The following is a 16,280-nucleotide window of genomic DNA, read 5'->3' as shown; positions in this document are numbered from 1 at the left end:
CCAGAAACTATAATGCCTGATGCAGTTCTAGCAAGAATATTATAGTACAAACTGCTTAGGTCGCGAAGCAAAACTAACATTTTTTCAGCAGGAAAAAATAGTGGCGTTAGATAAATATAAGACGATTTGAATGCAAAATGTATCGAAAAACAAACTTTAATTAATTGCCCATGGACATTTTAATTGGCGATCAGCGGCGATAATTCATAAAACTAATATCCGTCAATTTCATGATTTTTAACGTGAACGTAACCAATGCAGCTTACGTTGCGACATTGGTAAGTGCTAAACAAACGGTAAAATATATTGATTTGTAACTACATTGCAGATCAAATTGAACACTTTTACAATTTTCTTTTATTAAAAAATATATATATCTTGAAAAAAATTGTAGAAAAGTTTTTAGATGTGCATTTTAAGAAGCAAAGGTAGAATTTTAAATGTGTGTTTTAATGACAAGTCTATAACTTTAAATCGATATTAAAATCAATCATGATCGATCAAAAATTACTTCTAATATCCATTTTAAAGTCGTTTTGATATCATGATTATTTTTTATTCCGCTTGAGTATACAACTATATTACGGTAATACAGCATTAGTAAATATATGAACAGTAGATTGCAATACATCATTAATTTAAGAAATACAAATCGATTAACGTTTTTCTCTAAAAATCTATAATAACTTGTTACGCGTAATTTTTAATTATGTGAAAAAAGTTTAAAATACGTTTTCAAGTAAAGAATCTTCTACGAAAGGAAAACGGAATATATGTGTGCATAAATTAATATATCTATAATATCTATATGCATTAAAAATTTTCTATAATTTTTATGTTAGAAAGAATTCTTGCTTTACAAGACCATCGAAAATAGGTTTAATACGTACATATATTTTTCATGTAAGATATTTTATTACAATGATTTTTTTTCACAATGATTACAATCGCCTTTTATAAAACATACGGAATGTTAATTGCTTTTCTAGATATTGCAATTTTGTGGCGATATATATAAAGTAATATAATTGTGCATCCTTATCTAATGGATAAAAAAGCTGTAAAATACGACATAGCACTTTGTGTTACCTTAAAATTGAATGTTATTTTATTACAAATTATGTAAAAATCATATGAGATTATAAAAGATATTTAAGAATGTGAATCAAACGTACGGAACTGCACATTGTCATAGACATAACAAACATCTGCCCAGCCGTGAGCGTAGACGGAACGAGACTTCTGTAAAGAAGTATTCTTAATAATCTTCTAGTTTTTATGGAAAATGTATGCCATGCTGAACCATACCTGACAAACAAGATATACGCGATTTTGATCACATAAAATTTACTATTGTGATAGATAGATTTGAAATACATCTTTTTAAACATTATATGAAAAAGTAGAAAAACAATTTATAAAACTTTGTAAATATTTGTAAAAGGAAGAATATCATGGAAATTTAATATAAAAAAAGCGAAATACTTTTATTTGCATTTAAGTTAAAAATCTACATATATATATAACCCGAATTCTTACGCTTTGTCGAAAACTTCTGTACTTCGGTCTATCAATAATTGTCCGGGAATGCACATACATATGAGATGAGTAAATACAGCGCAACTTACAAAAACATATCTTATTACTTCTTCAGTCTTTTCCAAGTTATTAATAAGCTGCAAAATCGTGATATAAAATGTATTCTTCAATAGAAACGTACGTGCTTTTTAACTCCTTACTTGTATTCCGATTACACTCAAAATCAGCATATTCAGACATAAAACAATAAATGTCACTTGATTGAACGTAGAGTTCAGTATCTGGACGTGTCTAAAAAAGCGATCCAATAAAATGATTTAATATAAATAGGCGAATAGGTGTTAGATTGGACAGAGCAATCAATTCATTAAGGGCATGCTAATGTTGTAAGTTTTACCGACTAAATGACAAATCTATTTCTTAAATTTCTTAAATTTTTTTGTTCTTGGCATAAAATCGACCGACTTGAGTTATACTTATGCTTATATTTTAATTATGGAGAAAGATTTTTAAATCTGTAAATGCAATTAGAAAAATAGCGTGCTGAAAAAATCGCTGAAAAAATTTGTTCGGTAAAATAGAATAACTTTAGCATTTCCTTAAAATTAAAGTCATTGTTACAGAACAGAACTTTACGCGATAAAGTACAGAGTACAGACTCTAATGCAAGTTGATGTTTTTTCAAACACGTTATCAATTCACGGTAATCATTGCCAGTAGAACGATATTTCTCCGCGAATAATTGATAATGCATCTCTGTGTAATTTTCTTCGTCGTCATCTGATTTAATGTCTATCTCGCCAGTCATATTTTCAAGTCGCTGGCTTTGAAACAAAATGTTTTGTAAATTAGCGTGCAGTCTTTACAGCAATGTTTTCTTTGAGCTTATTCATCCGTACACATAAATAAGTAAATTAAACACTTAGAACATATTTGATTTGATAACATAAGAAAATAGCATGATCTTGTGTGTTGTAATTTTATTCACCTGACAGCTGTAAATAAACTGCAAGCATGCAACACACATATTATATATGTCGTATCGACGGTGAACAAAATTGTTACTGTAATTATACTCGTTACGGAACAATGTAACAAAATTGGATAATAATACTTCTCTTTGTCCACTCTGTATTCGGCTTGATATATGTATGCCAATGGCCGCGACTCGTTCAACGGAATTAGGATATCCAAAATTTTTGGTAATAATGGAATTGTTAAATAAAACATTATGACAATCATAAAATATGCTGCAAAATAGAAATGTCAAAAAAATGTTCTTTCTTAGCATAGGAAATCTATAATTTTGTAGAATATTATAAAAATATATGTAAAATTTTGAATTAAAAAAAAATTGCGTCTAATTAAAAGGTTTTTCTTATTTAGACAAACAAAATTAAATATAATATTCTTGCGATTATAATTGCTTAATCAATCAATTAATCGATGACACGTTATTATTTCTTTTTAAAGATTTAAAAATTAATTGTTCCTATACCTGCAAAATAGTTAGTTGTTTTTTTACCAATATTAGCATAATATCTCAAGATATGACGCTCGAATTCGCTATTAAAAACTTTCCAGTGTTCGTTCATGAGTTGCAATATCCGTCGGAACTAATCAACAATGCAAAATAATAATAATAATAACTGCAAATACATATTACCGATATTGATTTAATAATATAATTTGATATTGGTTAACTCACTTTGTCATTATTTACAACAATATTAATGAACTTTGCGCTAGCAACAAAAAGACAAGTCAGGGTAATTATACATTCAATGGCAATGTCCACATCACCCCAAGTGTTATATAATAGAAGTATCTAAAACGTTAATTAATTCAATATGTAGCTTCTACGATTGATACGATACGTGCGTATCGATAATTATATTAGCAGTGTTAAAGCGCAAACATACGACGAATTTTGTTATTAGGAAGAAAAAATGAATTTAATCGAACGATATTTACCAATTGATTATTTCTTGATACACTTGTACGATTACTTGCGTAATCAATATCACATATTACCTGAGTTGCGACGGTAGAATAGTGCACCATTATAAAAAAACACGGTATTAAGACTTTCAATATTTTCCGCTGATACGGCCATCCACCGATTCGCAATAAAAAAAGTTTATTCGTAGCATAGTACATTTCCATTTCTGAATTCATATCGTACACAGGTGTTGTGCAAATGGTCCCCTATTGCGGATCGGTTTCCCTAGTACGACCCCTTAAATATATGACATGAAGATATAATGTGAATAAGGCAATATGATTACATACATTGTTAGTTTGACAGTGTTGGATTGTCAAACGTATACGAGTTGTAGAAGCTACTTATTAAATTGATCGTTTTCGATGTTACGTATGTACTATAGCACTCTGTAGTTTGCAGCAGGACTTATTTGATTTCACCTCGCACATAAAAATTACAAATTGTTTACGAGGAAATATCATTTTTATATCAGAAAAAAAATGCGTGAGACAATTTGTGAATGTATTAAAATATAAATTGCAATTATCTGATTATTGATGCATATTTTACGATCAAGTGATATTTCTGTAAAGCATAGTACTAATTTTTCTGAGGATTTTAAGAATTGTAGAAAATATAATAAGGTGTTAATAAAAAATGTATTATATATTACCCTCGAAATGTCTCTAGTCTCGCTTGAAAATTCTAATTCTCCATATTTATAGCGACAATAATTAAAAATCTAAAACATACTGTTATCACAGATGGTTCATTGCTGCAGCCAATCTCCAGAGAGCTGACGTCTAGCAATTATATCCACGTTGAGACGAACCAAATATCTAGAATCAATTTCACCATTTCCATCATCTTATGTGGCGAATATGCTGATTATCCAGAAGTTTACAGATGACAGTGGCATGGTTTCGACACACTTCAGGACAAGTATAATTTATCCCCTTGCCACGTAGTTTTGTCCGATTTCGGCCGCATTTTTAATACAAATGTATGATGCAGACATTATGTGAAAGAGCAATTACAATTCGCATAGAATGTTGCTAAAAATTGTGAAACATTATATACAAAACGTTTGTTTGACAACACCAGATTTCTATTTATATATACAGGTATATATAACTGAAAAGAAATTTATAGAAATAACTAAGAAGATTATTCTTTATTTTATTAATGTAAAATTTGTGACAATAATTACACCTGTCAAGTGTATTAAGTATCGATACATTTATATAAATACACTAGCATTAAATAATAAAAAAAAATGTGAATAATTAATTATATTTATATTTATTATGAAAAAACATGTAAGATATTAATTAATTTAATGCAAAGGAAATGCAAATACTTATCGACAAGACGCCAAAGTTTTAAAATAAGACATTTTATTTGTACTATTTATAAAAATAGGAAATATTGTCGATCTTACAACATAATATTAAAATGTAGTTTATGTTATAAATTTTTATCGTGAATATTCATATTATTATAAGGTTTTTAAACTACAAAAACAAACAAGTTTTAGCTATTATCTTGTTACGGAAATGCACGGTATATGACTTCTAACTAAGATAAGTATAATTTTATCCCTGAATTTTAATTTTGAATTTTGCGCACTATCTAAACAAAATGTTATAGTGTTCTAGCGATTTGTCACCAAGTTGAAGCAGAATATTGTGGTAGATTGGCATTTGCATTAAACTCATGGTTTGCCAGCAGATTCCGTCGGCATAATTTAATTGCAAAACAATTAAGCAGATTTTATTATTTAATAATCATTTAAGTGAAATGTATTTGAACAGTTAAAGGGTAATATTTCTACAAGGTTTGTATAGCCGAACTATTACCTAATGATTATATTTCTGTTGTATTTCTATTGGCATTTTACTAACAAAATTTGTTAGTAGAATGTCACATGAAAAATTTTTTTTCGATAGATGTGGCTATAATACGTATTATAAAATTGTCAGAATGGATTCTGATTAGAATTATTTCATTTTCTGAAGAAAAATAAAATCTAGAAATTAATTCCGATTGGAATCCATTTCGAAAAGTTTCATAATACATGCTCTGGAATAATTGAAATGCTTTTAAGTAATGTATTTGTAACTATATATTAAATTAATCGATATAGAACGTTCACTCTGCATTGTGTACTGCGTTATAATTTGTGACACTTCTTTTATAATTTTATTGGTTCTTAGTAAAGATGACTGACGTTGTGCCAGAAACTATAATGTCGGATGCAGTTCTAGCAAGAATATTGTATTACAAACTGTTTAGGACGCGAAGCAAAACTAACATTTCCTCAGCAGGAAAAAATAGTGGCGTTAGGTAAATATAAGATGATTTGAATGCAAAATGTATCAAAAATCAAACTTTAATTAATTGATATTTTAATTGGCGATCAGCGGCGATAATTCATAAAACTAATATCCGTCAATTTCATGATTTTTAACGTGAACGTAACCAATGCAACTTACGTTGTGACATTAGTAAGTGCTAAACAAACGGTAAAATGCATTAATTTCTAACTACATTGCAGACCAAATTGAAGACTCTTGCAATTTTTTTTATTAAAAAAAAATATATATATATATATTTAAAAAAATTATAGAAAAGTTTTTAGATGTGCATTTTAAGAAGCAAAAGTAGAATTTTAAATGTGTGTTTTAATAACAAGTTTACAACTTTAAATCAATATTAAAATCAATCATGATCGATCGAAAATTACTTCTAATATCCATTTTAAAGCTGTTTTGACATCATGATTACTTTTTATTCCGCTTGATATACAACTATATTATGGTAATACAGCATTAGTAAATATATGAAGTAGATTGCAATACATTATTAATTTAAGAAATACAAATCGATTAACATTTTTCTCTAAAAATCTATAACAACTTGTTACGCGTAATTCTTAATCATGTGAAAAAAGATTAAAATACGTTCAAGTCAAGAATATTCTTCGAAAGGAAAATGGAACATATGTGTGCATAAATTAATATATCTATAATATCTTTATACACTAAAAGTTTTCTATAATTTTTATGTTAGAAAGAATTCTTTCTTTACAAGACCATCGAAAATAGGTTTAATACGTACATATATTTTTCATGTAAGATATTTTATTACAATGATTTTTTTTCACAATGATTACAATCGCCCTTTATAAAACATACGGAATGCTAATCGCTTTTCTAGATATTGCAATTTTGTGCCGATATATATAAAGTAATATTGTGCATCTTTATCTAATGGATAAAAAAGCTGTAAAATACGACATAGCACTTTGTGTTACCTTAAAATTGAATGTTATTTTATTATAAATTATATAAAAATCATATGAGATTATAAAAGATATTTGTTTAAAACTGTAAATCAAACGTACGGAACTGCACATTGTCATAGACATAACAAACATCTGCCCAGCCGTGAGCGTAGACGGAACGAGACTTCTGTAAAGAAGTATTCTTAATAATCTTCTAGTTTTTATGGAAAATGTATGCCATGCTGAACTATACCTGACAAACAAGATATATGCAATTTTGATCACATAAAATTTACTATTGTGATAGATAGATTTGAAATATATCTTTTTAAACATTATATGAAAAAGTAGAAAAACAATTTATAAAACTTTGTAAATATTTGTAAAAGGAAGAATATCATGGAAATTTAATATAAAAAAAGCGAAATACTTTTATTTGCATTTAAGTTAAAAAACTACATATATATAAAACCCGAATTCTTACGCTTTGTCGAAAACTTTTGTACTTTGGTCTATCAATAATTGCCCGGGAATGCACATACATATAAGATGAGTAAATGCACCGCAACTTACAAAAACATATCTTATTACTTCTTCAGTCTTTTCCAAGTTATTAATAAGCTGCAAAATCGTGATATAAAATGTATTCTTCAATAGAAACGTACGTGCTTTTTAACTCCTTACTTGTATTCCGATTACACTCAAAATCAGCATATTCAGACATAAAACAATAAATGTCACTTGATTGAACGTAGAGTTCAGTATCTGGACGTGTCTAAAAAAGCGATCCAATAAAATGATTTAATATAAATAGGCGAATAGGTGTTAGATTGGACAGAGCAATCAATTCATTAAGGGCATGCTAATGTTGTAAGTTTTACCGACTAAATGACAAATCTATTTCTTAAATTTCTTAAATTTTTTTGTTCTTGGCATAAAATCGACCGACTTGAGTTATACTTATGCTTATATTTTAATTATGGAGAAAGATTTTTAAATCTGTAAATGCAATTAGAAAAATAGCGTGCTGAAAAAATCGCTGAAAAAATTTGATCGGTAAAATAGAATAACTTTAGCATTTCCTTAAAATTAAAGTCATTGTTACAGAACAGAACTTTACGCGATAAAGTACAGAGTACAGACTCTAATGCAAGTTGATGTTTTTTCAAACACGTTATCAATTCACGGTAATCATTGCCAGTAGAACGATATTTCTCCGCGAATAATTGATAATGCATCTCTGTGTAATTTTCTTCGTCGTCATCTGATTTAATGTCTATCTCGCCAGTCATATTTTCAAGTCGCTGGCTTTGAAACAAAATGTTTTGTAAATTAGCGTGCAGTCTTTACAGCAATGTTTTCTTTGAGCTTATTCATCCGTACACATAAATAAGTAAATTAAACACTTAGAACATATTTGATTTGATAACATAAGAAAATAGCATGATCTTGTGTGTTGTAATTTTATTCACCTGACAGCTGTAAATAAACTGCAAGCATGCAACACACATATTATATATGTCGTATCGACGGTGAACAAAATTGTTACTGTAATTATACTCGTTACGGAACAATGTAACAAAATTGGATAATAATACTTCTCTTTGTCCACTCTGTATTCGGCTTGATATATGTATGCCAATGGCCGCGACTCGTTCAACGGAATTAAGATATCCAAAATTTTTGGTAATAATGGAATTGTTAAATAAAACATTACGGCAATCATAAAATATACTGCAAGATAGAAATGTCAAAAGAATGTTTTTTTCTTAGCATAGGAAATCTATTATTTTGTAGAATATTGTAAAAATATACGTAAAATTTTGAATTGAAAAAAAATTGCGTCTAATTAAAAGGTTTTTCTTATTTAGACAAACAAAATTAAACATAATATTCATGCGATTATAATTGCTTAATCAATCAATTAATCGATGACACGTTATTATTTCTCTTTAAAGATTTAAAAATTAATTGTACCTGTACCTGCAAAATAGTTGGTTGTTTTTTTACCAATATTAGCATAATATCTCAAGATATGACGCTCGAATTCGCTGTTAAAAACTTTCCAGTGTTTGTTCATGAGTTGCAATATCCATCGGAACTAATCAACAATGCAAAATAATAATTGCAAATACATATTACCGATATCGATTTAATAATATAATATGATATTGATTAACTTACTTTATCATTATTTACAACGATATTAATGAACTTTACGTTAGCAGCAAAAAGAACAGTCAGGGAAATTATACATTCAACGGCAATGTTCACATCACCCCAAGTGTCATATAATAGAAGTATCTAAAACGTTAATTAATTCAATATGTAGCTTCTACGATTGATACGATACGTGCGTATCGATAATTATATTAGCAGTGTTAAAGCGCAAACATACGACGAATTTTGTTATTAGGAAAAAAAATGAATTTAATTGAACAATATTTACTAATTGATTATTTCTTGATACACTTGTACGATTACTTGCGTAATCAATATCACATATTACCTGAGTTGCGACGGTAGAATAGTGCACCATTATAAAAAAACACGGTATTAAGACTTTCAATATTTTCCGCTGATACGGCCATCCACCGATTCGCAATAAAAAAAATTTATTCGTAGCATAGTACATTTCCATTTCTGAATTCATATCGTACACAGGTGTTGTGCAAATGGTCCTCTATTGCGGATCGGTTCCCTTAGTACGACCCCTTAAATGTATGACATGAAGATGTGAACAAGGCAATATGATTACATACATTGCTAGTTTGACAGTGCTGGATTGTCAAACGTATACGAGTCGTACAAACTACTTATTAAATTGATCGTTTTTGATGTTATGTATCTACTATAGCACGCTGTAGTTTGCAGTAGGACTTATTTGGTTTTACCTCGCACATAAAAATTACAAATTGTTTACGAGGAAATATCATTTTTATATCAGAAAAAAAATGCGTGAGACGATTTGTGAATGTATTAAAATATAAATTGCAATTAACTGATTATTGATGCATATTTTACGATCAAGTGATATTTCTGTAAAGCATAGTACTAATTTTTCTGAGGATTTTAAGAATTGTAGAAAATATAATAAAGTGTTAATAAAAAATATATTATATATTACCCTCGAAATATCTCTAGTCTCGCTTGAACATTCTAATTCTCCATATTTATAGCGACAATAATTAAAAATCTAAAACATACTGTTATCACAGGTGGTTGATTGCTGCAGCCAATTTCCAGAGAGCTGACGTCTAATAATTATATCCACGTTGAGACGAGCCAAATATCCAGAATCAACTTCGCCATTTCCATCATCTTATGTGGCTTTATCAAATATGCTGATTATCCAGAAGTTCATAGATGACAGTGACATGGTTTCGACACACTTCAGGACAAGTATAATTTATCCCCTTGCCACGTAGCTTTGTCCGATTTCGGCCGCATTTTTAATACAAATGTCTGTTGCAGACATTATGTGAAAGAGCAATTACAATTTGCATGAAATGTTGCTAAAAATTATGAAACATTACATACAAAACGTTTGTTTGACAACACCAGACTTCCATTTATACATACAGGTATATAACTGAAAAGAAATTCATAGAAATAACTAAGAAGATTATTCTTTATTTTATTAATGTAAAATTTGTGACAATAATTACACCTGTCAAGTGTATTAAGTATCAATACATTTATATAAATACAGATATTAATTAATTTAATGCAAAAGAGATGCAGATACTTATCGACAAAACGCCAAAGTTTTAAAAGACATTTTATTTGTACTATTTGAAGAAATAGGAAATATTATCGATCTTACAACATAATATTAAAATGTAGTTTATGTGTTATGTTTTTGTTGTTTAAGAACCTTATAACAATAGATCAATTATGAATATTCACGATAAAAATTTATCGTCAATATGTATATTGTTATAAGGTTCTCAAACTACAAAAACAAACAAATTACAGCTATTATCTTGTTACGGCAATGCACGGTATATGATTTCTAACTAAAATAAGTATAATTTTATCTCTGAATTTTAATTTTGAATTTTGCGCACCATTTAAACAAAATGTTATAGTGTTCTAGCAATTTGTCATCAAGTTGAAGCAGAATATTGTGGTAGATTAGCATTTGCATTAAACTCATGGTTTGCCAGCAGATTCCGTTGGCATAATTTAATTGCAGAACAACTAAGCAGAATTCATTATTTAGTAATCATTTAAGTGAAATGTATTTGAACAGTTAAAAGGTAATATTTCTACTCAGTTTGTACAGTCGATCTATTACCTAATGATTATATTTCTGTTGTATTTCTATTGACATTCTACTAACAAAATTCGTTAGTAGAATGTCACATGGAAAATCTTTCTTTGATAGATGTGGGTATAGTACGTATTATAAAATTGTCAGAATGGATTCTGATTGGAATTATTTCGTTTTCTGAAGAAAAACAAAATTTAGAAACTAATTTCGATCCATTTCGAAAAATTCCATAATACATGCCCTGGAATATTTTAAATGCTTTTAAGTAATATTCGATGTATCCGTAACAATCAATACGATCATTCACGAATTGGCTCGTAAATGATTTTTTGGCTGTACAGAAAAATTATACGTTTTTTCCTGCCTTTAAATTCAACTTCACTTCTGAGCATGACTTCACTAAAAAGATACACGAAAAGAACAATTTTACTGAAATACAGATCTGAAAATAATATCGTTGAATCATTACAAAATTTATATTGGACGTTTAAGCTAGTTGCCAGAATGTCAAAACTTTTAGCAGCAAGGTCATCATAACGTAATATAATCGCAACAATTGTACATCCGCGGAATAACATTTTTTAATTGAATTGACTTATGTCACACCTTTTTATATTAATATCATTTTACATTTCTGCATTTGTTATTTTTTTCTACCTATTGTCTAGAATAGCTTTATTTCGCGAACACGTGGCTAACACTGGCCTATTATATGCGCGTCGCACAAACGCATTAAACTTGCAATTATTCGGGCGATAGAACACGCTATTTCCGCGTATCGTGGAAGAGTCGATCCTACGACCAATTGTTGATAAGCTGAGACAAAAAGGGTTTCACTGCGTGCAAATAATTGCGTACTATGCTATAATGGCATAATTACGGATATCCATCTGACACAAGGAATTGCTAATGGGGCGGCGCTTCAGTTGGCGGTGAGTACGGTTTACTTACGCAAGTATCGCTGATGTAGTTCGCATTCCTAGTATTTCTAAGAATGGCCGAGCAAAAGGACATTTGGCAAAGCCGGTATTACGCGATTCCTAGATTATACATGACCTTAGCAGGATTATGGCCGTACCATCCAATTCGCGACAGATATTTGCGCTTTGTACCAACGTTTATAATCTGTTCGATCATCCTTATACCAATGGTACATCGAATTTAACTAGGAACAGTGATACGTTATGAGTCTTGGAATAGTTTTTATTTTTGTCCCAAAATTTTTTGTATAAAATCTATCGATACATCTATGAATACATTATATAACGATGTCTGCAACGCGTTCTCTTTAGAACGCTTAAAACTACTAATCAGCTTTCATTGCTAATTGACTAATAATATATTGTCTTTTTTCGATAAACAAAAATATTTTAAAACTCAGCTTTTAAGAATGAATTATTGTGAATGTTTTATAACATTGTTACCAATATTTAATATTTACCAGCTACTGTATGTGTCCCTCGCCATGGAGGATCTTGATGATCTATTCGAGTGTATGCCAACAATTCTAATCACGATAATATTCAGCTTTAAATTAGCGAGCTTGATGGCAAACAGTGAGAAAGTAAATAATACGATTTGTATTATTTCTTTTTTTTAATACGATTAATAAAAACGTAGTCAAATTCTCGTAAAGTGCGTACATGGTTGTAGATAAAGGTCTGTCTTAAGACTATAGAGGACGATTGGTTGTCATTAAACGATAAGGAAAAAGCTATTCTACAAAGACATACTACGTATGGACAAAATTTGACGATATTTTATGCAGGTGCGTCAAGAGGAAGGTAGCTTTGATAGGAGAAAATTCTTAATAGAGAACAAAGAAAGTAAATGCGTTACTTGTAACACCATTACCGTTATTGTTACTTTTTTTACGATTATTACTTTTTTGTTTACAATAACAAATTTATTTGTCATTTTTAACGCTCTTTAAGTTCCCTATTACCTTTGTACTTATTCAATAGTCTTATTGTACATCTCTTCAGTGCGCAAATACAATAATCGGTGCGTTAGATCAATGGTTACATAAAATAAATATAATTATAAATTTTATATATATTTATGTTTATTTTTTAAATATGAAATATATTTTAAAAATATTCTGTACTTTGTATTTTAAATTGCATTCCGACAGTCGTTGCTACTATTATCAATATTGAAAGTTATATAGCATACGTGTAACACACGTGAACTATAGATTTTCACTAATAATAATAAATATTAGAATGTAATTTTTTGTAACATATATTAATATTTAAAAAACAATGTCCAATAAAAATTATCGATCAAATTTGAGCATTTGTAAATTACAACTTGAATTTTTATAAAGAAAACTCTAAAAAATGAAGATATTGATATAAAAAATTAGGAGAATTGTTAGATTTTAATACAAAGAAACGCTTGTTATATAATTTATGTTTTAATATTGATTATTAAATAATATAACTTAAAAAATTTTTTAATACATTTTACTTTAGAAAAATTACAAAAAAAGTAACAAAAAAGTAACGAATACTTTCTAAGTAACGATAATGGTAACGAAAATTTTTTAAAGTTATAAACGTTTCCAATCTTGGTAGAGAGTATTGAGAGAGAGACAGAAAAATTGAAAAATTTACTGGAAAACTTTTCTTTTAATCGAGCCTTTCATCGATGTCCATAGCATAACTCGCATATTTTTTCAGTCTTTATGGTGATGACGGGATTGCTTTACATGTTCAAGTCAATCGTATTGATAATGATAGAAGATACTTCAAACTCGACTAAACTGGCTGTAACAAAACTTCCCTTTCGCGTGGAATACGGCTCCACGATAGATCAGTACTTTTATCCGATACTGGTTCACTGTTACCTAACTGTTTATTCTCATGTGACCGCCACGGTCGCCGCTGATTCCTTCTACTTCATTTTGATTCAACACGCCTGCGGGATGTTCTCGGTTGTCGGGTAAGGGTGTCAGGAACGGTATTTTAAAAATTGAGATAATAAACGAATATCATCGACGTCACTTTGTTGTACGTATATCACCTACTCTGATCCTTTTTGTTTCCCATCTGGATAAAATCGATGATTACGAGCCTGCAATTTGAAAATATAATTTGCCAAGAACGTTATCATTTTAGCGACTTTCAGATACATGCTGGAACATATTGGCGAGGATAATGATACAAATTTTGATACAAAGCCCAACAAAATAAATGACAATAATTACAAAAGAGCTCTTTATTGCTTACGCAAGCATCTACATGTGATAGAGTGCGTGTTATATTTGTAGTATGTATTTTATAGCATTCAACTATTTGTAAGTAATTTTGTCGCAGATTCGCGGAACTGATCGAGTCTACGTTTACAAAAATATTCCTGGTCAGCGTTAGTTTAAATATGATTGGCGGCAGTATATGCGGTATTCAAGTATGTACACCGTTTTTTTTATGTAGAGAAAAGTTGCTGAATGTGTACCGATCGCCTCATCTATCGTATCTCACCGTTTATACATATTTTTATGTAATATAAAAATTATAAGTATGGAATAAATATAAATATTCAATAAATGAGAAATGAGATTAATATAGACATAAAGTAATCAAATTACATCTTATTTGTGCCAACAACATTTTAAAGAATCACAACCGATGTTAATTTTTTTTTTTTTTTTTTAATTTACGTAACGCTGTAATTTTATACTAAATTTTCATATTTTTATAAAAAAAAGTTTATTGTAGAATATTTTACATTTATTTTATACACACACACCATATATATGACTGTTCCCACTTTTTACCATAGAAGCACGTATTTGTAATTTCTAATATAATAATATATTAGAAATACGTATTCGTCGGTAAATCATGCTCCTATGGTAAAACTTGGAAACAGTCATTAATAATCATCCTGTATATATGTTTGAGTTTATTATAAAAATTAAATCAATATTTTTATAAAATCTGTTAAGTTTTCTAAATCGTACCACCATAAAATTACAATAAATGTAAGACTGACATATGATAATAGTATAGTTAATAAATGATATGAATAAAAATATGTTAATTACAAAAATTGAGTCAAGTCAGTTCTATATCGACGTTTTTATTTCATTATTGTTATTTATTAATTATTAAATATTTGATCCTTTTCGATAAATTATTAATCAAATAAGTATTAGTTAATAGTTCTTTGTATTTTTAATCATTTTAATTCATAAATTTGAAAAGTTTTTTGCATTTGTTTAATAATCCACAACGCAAATTACTACAGCGAATAAGAAGAATTTTTAACTTAACGAAAAGAATTAACGTTTGACGAGAAAGTTTTATTTATATCTTTTGATCTTTTCTTTCAAATCATTGGCAACTATTTACATAATGATACAATTGAATACAGAAATATTAACACGAAGATAAATACCTTTCAGGTTTTGATGAATTTGAACGACGCGAAAGATATCGTAGCACCTCTTGCTATCTATGTTGCTCAACTCACCCATCTTTTCTTCCAATTTTGGCAGGCTCAGTTCTTATTAGATTACAGTCTTGCTCCGTACGAATCGATGTAAGTAATCGAACTTTTTTGAGCTTTATTCATAAATCTCTTGCAACGTTCTCGTTCAGTCGTAGAAAAGATACTAGAAGAAATAGAAACGATACTAGAAGCTGCAAACAACAAGCTTTTCAATTTCATTGCTAATTATTAATCGTGTTTTGAATCATAGTTGCAGGTCAAATTGGTATTATACCTCGGAGAGATGTAAAAAACTTTTGCTTCTAATCATGACTAGAACTGTATCACCGTGCAGAATAACCGTTGGCAAAGTGGCAACTCTGTCCATTGAAAGTTTCGGCGTGGTAAATAAAACAACTTTAGCATTCATTAGCTTTTCAAGTATTTTTGCTCGTCAGTCTCAAAACGTTTTTTTTTTTTTTGTCATTTTACTCTCCCAAAGGTACTGAAAACATCGATGTCCTATTTTACAATGCTGCGCTCCTTCCATTGACAGTTTCAACGTGCGTGCACAGACTGGCTTATTAAGAAAATTCTAAAAACCATGTCCGCATGTGGATCATCGTGATACCTTTACGCGACCATTGAGTTATTTTAGTAATCAAAATTAACAGAAAATATAAGATTTTATGCTAATACAAATTTCGTAACTTTTTTTTATCGTACTCAAAAAAGTGAATATTATAATTCCGAAGAAG

The 16,280-nt window shown here is 29.1% G+C and overlaps 3 protein-coding genes across 26 annotated transcripts in view; 1 reads left to right on the top strand and 2 right to left on the bottom strand.

The window, feature by feature from the left end:
- LOC105193344 overlaps positions 1-16,280 on the top strand; it is a 32,240-nt gene that overhangs the window by 11,235 nt on the left and 4,725 nt on the right. For 3 of the 12 annotated variants that reach the window (XR_005574942.1, XM_039450012.1, XM_039450015.1), the window contains exons 2-12: positions 4,288-5,360; positions 5,740-5,869; positions 10,028-10,393; positions 11,754-12,235; positions 12,530-12,649; positions 12,739-12,853; positions 13,770-14,031; positions 14,218-14,340; positions 14,406-14,496; positions 15,497-15,633; positions 15,794-15,926. Coding sequence is in view for 11 of the 12 variants with exons in the window: in XM_039450012.1 (XP_039305946.1) it covers positions 12,080-12,235; positions 12,530-12,649; positions 12,739-12,853; positions 13,770-14,031; positions 14,218-14,340; positions 14,406-14,496; positions 15,497-15,633; positions 15,794-15,926 (1,137 nt within the window). In the remaining variant the exon portion in view is untranslated. Of the gene's footprint in view, positions 1-150; positions 279-4,287; positions 5,361-5,739; positions 5,870-10,027; positions 10,394-11,753; positions 12,650-12,721; positions 12,854-13,769; positions 14,032-14,217; positions 14,341-14,405; positions 14,497-15,496; positions 15,634-15,793; positions 15,927-16,280 lie in introns of those variants that run through there. The other 9 variants (XM_039450007.1, XM_039450010.1, XM_039450008.1 and 6 more) reach the window with 9 other exon arrangements.
- On the bottom strand, positions 417-3,750 carry LOC105206589. 8 transcript variants are annotated; one of them, XM_039450025.1, is made up of 10 exons: positions 3,514-3,750; positions 3,248-3,367; positions 3,038-3,155; positions 2,654-2,789; positions 2,528-2,545; positions 2,199-2,363; positions 1,740-1,830; positions 1,540-1,676; positions 1,176-1,308; positions 875-1,058 (listed from the first exon to the last, which is right to left on the bottom strand). In XM_039450025.1, the coding sequence occupies exons 1-10, from the start codon at positions 3,715-3,717 to the stop codon at positions 942-944; spliced, it is 1,239 nt and encodes a 412-aa protein (XP_039305959.1). In that variant the 5' UTR covers positions 3,718-3,750; the 3' UTR covers positions 875-941. The 8 variants fall into 8 exon arrangements, with proteins under 8 accessions (XP_039305957.1, XP_039305960.1, XP_039305959.1 ...); XM_039450023.1 differs by having other exon boundaries at positions 417-1,089; positions 2,528-2,789; XM_039450026.1 differs by having other exon boundaries at positions 417-1,089; positions 1,176-1,242; positions 2,528-2,789.
- LOC120357945 lies at positions 6,628-10,150 on the bottom strand. Of its 6 annotated transcripts, none has more exons than XM_039450032.1 (10): positions 10,017-10,150; positions 9,319-9,523; positions 8,994-9,113; positions 8,793-8,910; positions 8,282-8,543; positions 7,953-8,117; positions 7,494-7,584; positions 7,294-7,430; positions 6,930-7,062; positions 6,628-6,839 (listed from the first exon to the last, which is right to left on the bottom strand). In XM_039450032.1, the coding sequence occupies exons 2-10, from the start codon at positions 9,460-9,462 to the stop codon at positions 6,789-6,791; spliced, it is 1,221 nt and encodes a 406-aa protein (XP_039305966.1). In that variant the 5' UTR covers positions 9,463-9,523; positions 10,017-10,150; the 3' UTR covers positions 6,628-6,788. The 6 variants fall into 6 exon arrangements, with proteins under 6 accessions (XP_039305966.1, XP_039305967.1, XP_039305963.1 ...); XM_039450033.1 differs by having other exon boundaries at positions 6,930-6,996; XM_039450029.1 differs by having other exon boundaries at positions 6,628-7,062.

Source organism: Solenopsis invicta, chromosome 5 (assembly GCF_016802725.1).
Source record: "Solenopsis invicta isolate M01_SB chromosome 5, UNIL_Sinv_3.0, whole genome shotgun sequence".
Classification (NCBI taxonomy): domain Eukaryota; kingdom Metazoa; phylum Arthropoda; class Insecta; order Hymenoptera; family Formicidae; genus Solenopsis; species Solenopsis invicta.
Note: the sequence above shows the minus strand (reverse complement) of the source record. Positions and strands in the feature narration are given on the sequence as shown.

Bases quoted from the DNA above. Each gene is read 5' to 3' on its own strand.
- LOC105206589 (XM_039450021.1), bottom strand. From the start codon at position 3,717: ATGAATTCAGAAATGGAAATGTACTATGCTACGAATAAACTTTTTTTA. The intron at 3,368-3,513 runs GTAAATATCGTT...TTAACGTTTTAG, and splicing joins TATCAAGAAATAATCAATTG to ATACTTCTATTATATAACAC. The intron at 1,059-1,175 runs GTACGTTTGATT...CGTATTTTACAG, and splicing joins CTATGACAATGTGCAGTTCC to CTTTTTTATCCATTAGATAA.
- LOC120357945 (XM_039450029.1), bottom strand. From the start codon at position 9,462: ATGAATTCAGAAATGGAAATGTACTATGCTACGAATAAATTTTTTTTA. The intron at 7,585-7,952 runs GTCTGTACTCTG...TCGCTTTTTTAG, and splicing joins AAACATCAACTTGCATTAGA to ACACGTCCAGATACTGAACT. The intron at 7,063-7,293 runs GTAAGAATTCGG...CTTGTTTGTCAG, and splicing joins ACAAAAGTTTTCGACAAAGC to GTATAGTTCAGCATGGCATA.